The 7,076-nt window shown below is 38.7% G+C and overlaps 1 protein-coding gene across 3 annotated transcripts; it reads left to right on the top strand.

The window, feature by feature from the left end:
- The first annotated feature begins 968 nt into the window (after window positions 1–968).
- LOC115591278 (uncharacterized) lies at window positions 969–6,807 on the top strand. Of its 3 annotated transcripts, XR_003985949.1 has the most exons (5): window positions 969–1,125; window positions 1,227–1,305; window positions 1,499–1,825; window positions 3,865–5,117; window positions 5,560–6,807. XR_003985949.1 is itself a non-coding variant. In XM_030433263.1 (4 exons), exons 2-4 carry the CDS (start codon window positions 1,242–1,244, stop codon window positions 4,242–4,244), a joined length of 771 nt encoding a protein of 256 aa, XP_030289123.1. In that variant the 5' UTR covers window positions 969–1,096; window positions 1,227–1,241; the 3' UTR covers window positions 4,245–6,807. The 3 variants fall into 3 exon arrangements, 2 of the variants coding, with proteins under 2 accessions (XP_030289123.1, XP_030289034.1); XM_030433263.1 differs by having other exon boundaries at window positions 969–1,096; window positions 3,865–6,807; XM_030433174.1 differs by having other exon boundaries at window positions 3,865–6,807.
- The last annotated feature ends 269 nt before the right edge of the window (window positions 6,808–7,076 follow it).

The raw sequence follows: 7,076 nt of genomic DNA, 5'->3' as shown, positions 1-7,076 counted from the left end.
GTGGTTCATTAAGTAAATGACAACCACACTGGACAAGCAGCTTTCTAATTGACACTCATACTGTAAGCGTCCAAATCAGTGACCTTGAGAATCAATGCCTATGAAGCTGGCAACAGTTCACAATTGAAAGAAATATAATAATTATTATACTATGTTACCATGCAATGATTATATGTTACCAGTTTTTGGACACAAGGCTGTGTTGCACCAGGGAGGCATTCTGTGAGCAGTAACTGTGAGTTTTGGTTTCTTTCTGGTATTTGCTGAAAGTGATAAGATAAAATAGTGGTGGCATTTTCCTACAGTAAACATAAGTATGTCACCTGTTTATGATTTTCAGGCAAAAACACAGCCTTACGGATGCCATCAAAATTGGATTGCTTTTGCAGGTGTCTGGTCTTATCAACCCCAGCTTCAGCAGGAAGTACAGCATAAATACAACTAACCTCTCCCTTACAACAAATTAAAAGCTACATGATATTCCTCTTTAACATCCCCTCCATTTGTTACATGTTGATATAAAGCACAGGTGGTCCAAATGAGTGTTCTGTGTGACGGTTTTTTGATGATATTTTGAGGGATTTCTCTCACTCTTCCGTGACTTCTTCCAATGAAATGATTCATGAATTTACCATAAATCCTTATCTGAGTGAGATTGACTCATTGGAATATAATAGACAGTGGGCTTCTCCAGTGGTTGTTGCCATGGCTTTTGAACAATATCGAATAGTCCAAATGACCGCATGGAAAGTTCCTTGCAGCGAAATGAAGAAACATCAAAGGCAGTTGTACAAGTCTGTACTTGTGGCAGCTTTTCCTGCTTCATGAATAGGCCCTCCCTCTCATTGTGTGTTTCACTTTCTCTCACACGCTATCAAACTTCACTCATTGTTCCCGTTCCCATTTGTTGAGGCTCCAGCACACACCCACAGTGATAAGCCTGTTGCTTCCTGGTTTTTCCCATCCATATATTTGTAATCATTAACTTGTACTTTGAAGGCTCTGAAGGACTATATTGAAGCACAAAAAGCAACATAAGAAATCAGAGACTCTGAGCACGGGAGGAGCACAGAGGAGAAGCACCAACCCTCTTGAGGTCAGCTCTACTCAGATATAAGACTTAAGGTAAGATCAGCCTGCTAAGAACAAAGTTTCTAGCTGCCTGTAAAACACGTGGTGTGTTTACATTGAGATTTGTATTAATTTGATTGTTCTCTATGTTACAGGGAAAGCAGCTAACAATGGGGCACAAAGCATTGCATCTACTTCTCTGGCTACTACCTGTACTCACTCTCACGACACAAGGTATGTGTGAAACTATTTTAAAGTAGTTTGTTGTTGAAAGAGACCCTTCATAATCAGGGTGTTATATTCTGATAGTGTGAGGAGAAACAGTGTGATTGTGCTGATAATGATGCTCGCTTTAAGATATGAAATAAGCAGTGAGAAGCCTTTGTTTCCAATAACTCTCAGTACAAATTTGTATCTTTGTCCACAGAGCTGGTACTAGAGGTGAGTCCGAGGGTTTCTGCAGAGTGCGGCAAACGGGTTACCCTTAATTGCAGAGTGTCTTCATCTCAAAATGGATTATCAGTCATCAAAATGCAGTGGTACCAAGATGGAACACCTTTATGTTCTGAGAACAAAGGAAATTTGACCATACACCAGAAACAATCTCTGAGTAACTTCCATTGTGAGTATGAATATGGACAGTTGTCCCTCGTCTTCCACGAAGTGCAGCCAATGGACATCAGAGAGAAATTCATGTGTAAACTGCGGTCCAACCAGGGAGCTGACCAGAAATATTCAATGGTGGAGTTACAAGGTCAGAGTCCACATTTATTCTTGCTAGCTGTCATAAATGTACAAAATATGAAAAGACTGTTCTGCTAATTTCTGGACAATTTTGATTGCAGTGAGGCATTAGTGTTAAGATTCAGTATTTAAAGGTGCCTTGTGGAGTTTTCTAGTTAAAAAAGTGTTACATTTAAATTCAATGTTAAACATCTAAAATATTGCGTGTATCTTTGATGTCTACCAATTGTGTTGATTGCAACATAAAACATATGAAAAACTGGTTTTTACTCATTGCTGCGTCTCTTGGCTTATTTCAGCCACCTGTCGATCAGTAGCGAGACAATTAAACAAGGACGCACACATAAATCACCGCTCCACAGCACTATTAGTGGTCCAAAACTCCACAGGGTATCTTTAAGTTAAAAAAACAATAACACATTGTAAAATACATGTAATTTAAAGTAGTTATTCATCACATTCAGACAGATGTGACATGTGACATTCCATCTTCCCCCTTTCATTGGATTAAAGTGAAACTCTCGCCAAAATGCAACCTAGGCTTTTTTTGTAAATGTATAGGAGTCAAACCTTTGTGTAAAAGCATAATTACGATGAACGAGGCACTTTTAAGATTTACTGTATTTTGTTTTCAGGTCAAACTCATTTTGAATGGGAGTGCTTGGGGCAAATTAGCGATAGCATCAAAATCACTATTTTTAAAATGCTAAGAAGGCTCGACACAACATGAAACTTTGCTCGTAGTATCACCAGGGTCTCTACAAATGAACACGAGCATTGAAAACATTGTTTGAGTACACAGAGTTTACTAAAAAGAGAGTTTTTGGACAACTCACGTTAGCAGATGTTTCCTCCGCTCACTGCCGTCCTGCCAGTGAGAAGTGTCGATCTCTGAATGCAACGTTACCTGGAGGTGAGTTAAGGTGGACCACTCCTAAAGCTTAGTGCCATATAAATGCACGGATAATTCATTGTTTTGTTGTTAGCGAAAAACAATATTGACCTTGAAGTTGAAAAAGAAGCCTCATACAAGAAACAATACTAAAATCAAGCAAAGTTTCATGTTGTGTCGACCCTTCTTAGTGTTTTAAAAATAAAAAATTTGATGCTATCGCTAATTTGCCCTAAGCACTCCCATTGAACATGAGTTTGACCCAAAAACGAAAATATGGTAAATCTTAAAAGAGCCTCCCCCAAAAAAAACCTAAGTTGCATTTTGGCAAGAGTTTCACTTTTATGTTACACGCTGCTGCCAGTTTGTAATTAGCTACGTTCGAATTATGTAAACCCTCCAATTAGAGCTGTAGACTCAAATACTGTTGCTTAATGGTGTAAAAAACATTTTGTGCCAGTTTCTTACATGACGCATTTTTTATAGTTCATAATAACCATATGCTTTATCCCTGAATAATGAATATCTCACTCATTATTTGTTATTCGAGGCTACAGCTCAGGAACAGCAACTTGACCAGTGCATGGCAGTATATAACTGCAAAGCTCTACCCCTAGTTAATGACCTAGACCTAATGACCTACTAGAAATACATTGCAAATGAATAGATTCTTTTCTTTCACAGAAAATAAGCAGTTTAACTGACTGATCAGAGGATTTCTCCTGATAAAATTAAATTGCCCTACAGCCATGCAGACCAATGAAATTACGCTATGAACACCAGCAAACCTGAGCTGATGTGAACTACACTGTATTATTTTGGGTAATAGTGTAATCTATCTATGTTTTACTCTATTTTATTCCATCTTGTTAAATATAGTCTTTGGCCATAGAGTAAACGAAAATAAGGATAATATTTTGCAGATTTTGTGTGTAAAATCTGAATATGCAAAGTAACTTATCAAATCCTTGCAGACGAGTAAAAAGTCAAATTTGTCCTCCAGAATGAATTGAATAGTGCAGTATTTGAGTAAATGTACTTAGTTACTTTGTTACATTGTTACTAGTATAGATTTGATATAGGAGATCAGTGAGGTATGTTCTCATCTGGTACATAATTGAAGTTAAATTTAAAACTCTTTATGGTCTTCTCCTCAGAGTGTTGTGGGAATGTCACGGGTTCTCTGGAAAGGGAAGGTAACCGTCACATCTGCATCTTCAAACATGTCCACCCAGACGGAGATGTGCACTGGTTTCATGGCTCCCACAGTTACTCCAGTGGGCCTCATGTAGACACTTCGAAACAAGTGGAGAAAGGGGGCTGGTTGACTATCCACAGTTCCCTGAGGTTGAAAGGTTCAGACAGGGCCTTCAACTGTTCCTTGGTGAGCACCGATTCTGGCAGATACATTGCGAGCTATTCGTTTCAGAACCCTAAAGTCATGGGAAGTCGGAGTGGCACGAATGGAGTTGAATCAAAGGGACCTATGAGGACATTTTTATTTGTTTCAATCTTACTTGGTGTCTCATTGAAATAATGGATTTTCCAAAGAAAATCCCTTCCACAGAGTGTGATAAGACGTCAGATAAGGAACAATAAGGTACTTAGATTTTTACAGCACTCCCAGTTATGTGCGTCATACAGCATGATGTTTGTGATTCTTCCTTGTAACCTTTGGCTGAGGGCTGTTAATGACTGATAATCATTACACTGTATGAACTAACTTGCCTTAACTTTTCACGGATGAGGGATGCAGGGCATATTTGTTTCATTACGCTCTTTCAGAAAACAAAACATACACATACACACACAGAAACACACACACATACACACACACACATAGTATACCTGTAAATGTTCAAGGCCTCCTTTTGGCGACTGCTTCAATTCATTTCAGGAGCATGTATCTGTTTCTGAGAGAGCGTGGGATGAAAGTGTCAGTGCTGTGTGAGTGCGCGCTTTCTGCAAGAGCACCATGAAAAGAATATCTGTCTGTCTTGAACAGAATGAAAAGACCTCAGGAGACGAATGAATTACATCCGTCAGGGATACAGAGGCCTCTGTGTGCAAAATATCAAATAGCCAGACACAGGAGCTCTCATGGCACGCAACTGCTCTGTTTGTGGTTTGCGGGTGGATGCTGCCCTCTGGTGGAGTAGATGTGATCACTAAGACGCATAAACTAATTAAGGGTGCATTTAAAGGGTTAATGATAACTTGCCTCATAATATGCTCATGCAGACACCCTTTTTTTTTTTATTCCTCTGCGTTTTCTGAGCCAAAGCCCAAAACACTGTATTGAAAGGCTGTGGCAGGCATGCACTGTTAGATCGGAATGACGGAATCGTTATTGGACGACTTAACAGCGAAACAGAGGCATCGTGTCAAGTTGAACATTTCTGCTGATGAGGTGAGGCTTTATTTATGTGCAAATGAAGTGAAACATTCACTAAGTATACCAGCTATCTGTGAAAGTCCAATATTATGCCAGTGTGAAGCTCACAGGATGTAATAAATGTGTAAAAGTAAGAAATAGGACATATTTTTCTGTAGAAAGTAAGTCTAAAAAACCCCTATCCACAGGGAGGCTTATTTGTGGCTCATCCAGGTTGATTTCTGGAGAGAATTTTTTTTTTTTTTAAATATCATTGTTCACTGTTCTGAGCAAAACACATGAATTTTCATCTTCTCAATTTTATTGGTGGGGTTGCAGAAATCTCTGAGATCGATATCTCCAACCTAGGCAAACAAGACCAAAGCTACCCTGTGGCTATTTACCACCAAGAGTAAATGAGAGGAAGATATTTTTGTATTCTTAAAGTAATAGCTTTGCAAAAAATAATATATTCTAGGTCTGACTAGCAGCCAGTTCCCTGGGCACAGCAGATGAGCAAGATGACAGGTTGCTTCTCCCTTCTTCATCTCACCCCCACTCCAGTCTTGGCAGGTGTAGCTTGAAGCTCAAGGACAAACCAAGCTCCTAAAACTCTACCTTTTTACCGCCTCAGTACACCCTCTTCAGGCGGGACATTTGAGAGCCCTTTCAAGTGAGAATGTCTCTGTTGATGCTGTTATGAGGTCGCTGCCACACAGAGGCAGGTCGAGCTTTCACCAAGACATTGCTGCGACTGAGAGCTCGCCGGGTAAACAAATATGAGGTCACCTTGACCATTTTCTGGCACATGTGGACGCATCAAGATACAGGCACACACACACACACACACACACACACACACACACACACACACACACCTTGAATATTGAAATTGTTGTCTTAAACGTATTTTGTGAAATGATGATGAATGATGTAATTTGAGAAATATTACTAATGACAAAATGAGATCTACAGAACACTATGACGGTGATAATAACTTTAATATGTAATAATTTTTCAAAATGGACATTTTTAATTGAGACTCAGAACAATGACAGTAATGCTTTAAATGGAAATGATCATGTATTCAATTATGATTATGATAATTATGATTCATATCACCATTTATCTGATATTTTGTCAATGAAATCTGTATGCTGTAGGATTTTGTTGGTCTGTTGTGTCTGCCCTTGTTTGAGGGATCTTCCTAAGGTTTCTTCCATTTCTTTTCTTTCCCTGCTACCAGGGTTTTTTCGGATCTACAGACAGACGATGTTGTTCACTGTACAGATTGTAAATCCCACTGAGGCAATGTGACTGTGATTTGAGGCTGTATAAATGTAACTGACTTGACCTGACAGGACTTGCAGACATGTTTTGATTTAGTTTACTTGTAGTAATGTCTCCTTTTGGATGCATAACAGACAAAGATTAATTAATAGCTGTACGTTTTTTTGAGTGTTTAAAAACAATGACTTTCCTTCACTGACTCTGGTTTAGTTTTAAATGCCAGCGCCTCAACATTCAGAACACCAGATTAAGCTTCAATCATTTCAGGATTTTTTAAAATTTGTAATGGTGTTTTTGTTTTGTTTAGTTATTGTTGTTATGTGCAGAGTATTCAAAACATTTTAGATGACATTAATGTTTACAGAAAAATCCTAGCAAGTAATCAGCTTTCAAGATGAAGTCTTTAAATGGAAATAAAGAACAACTATGAATAAAATAAGTTGTGGTTTGTAGTTCACTCATGTCTTATATTGCTTCGATTGTGCCTAACTAGCACATATCCTAAAATATGAAATGACTGTGCACCTTAAAGAAGTGTGCCGAGGAAGCCTCGAAATAACAGACTGAATTGTAGATACAATGTTATATGTATAATGAGTGAGTGAGTTGCTGGCTCACATCAAAAACTACCAATGGAAAAGTGCATTAACGGACTTAAATGCCAGCAGGTGATGGAGATTTGGGTAGAGCGACAGTGTGCATGCA

This window comes from Sparus aurata, chromosome 1 (assembly GCF_900880675.1).
Source record: "Sparus aurata chromosome 1, fSpaAur1.1, whole genome shotgun sequence".
Classification (NCBI taxonomy): Eukaryota; Metazoa; Chordata; class Actinopteri; order Spariformes; family Sparidae; genus Sparus; species Sparus aurata.
Note: the sequence above shows the minus strand (reverse complement) of the source record. Positions and strands in the feature narration are given on the sequence as shown.

Excerpts from the sequence above, each read along its gene's own strand:
- LOC115591278 (XM_030433263.1), top strand. The coding sequence starts at position 1,242 with ATGGGGCACAAAGCATTGCATCTACTTCTCTGGCTACTACCTGTACTC. Across the intron at positions 1,306-1,498 it reads ACTCACTCTCACGACACAAG|AGCTGGTACTAGAGGTGAGT; the intron begins GTATGTGTGAAA and ends CTTTGTCCACAG. Across the intron at positions 1,826-3,864 it reads TTCAATGGTGGAGTTACAAG|AGTGTTGTGGGAATGTCACG; the intron begins GTCAGAGTCCAC and ends TCTTCTCCTCAG.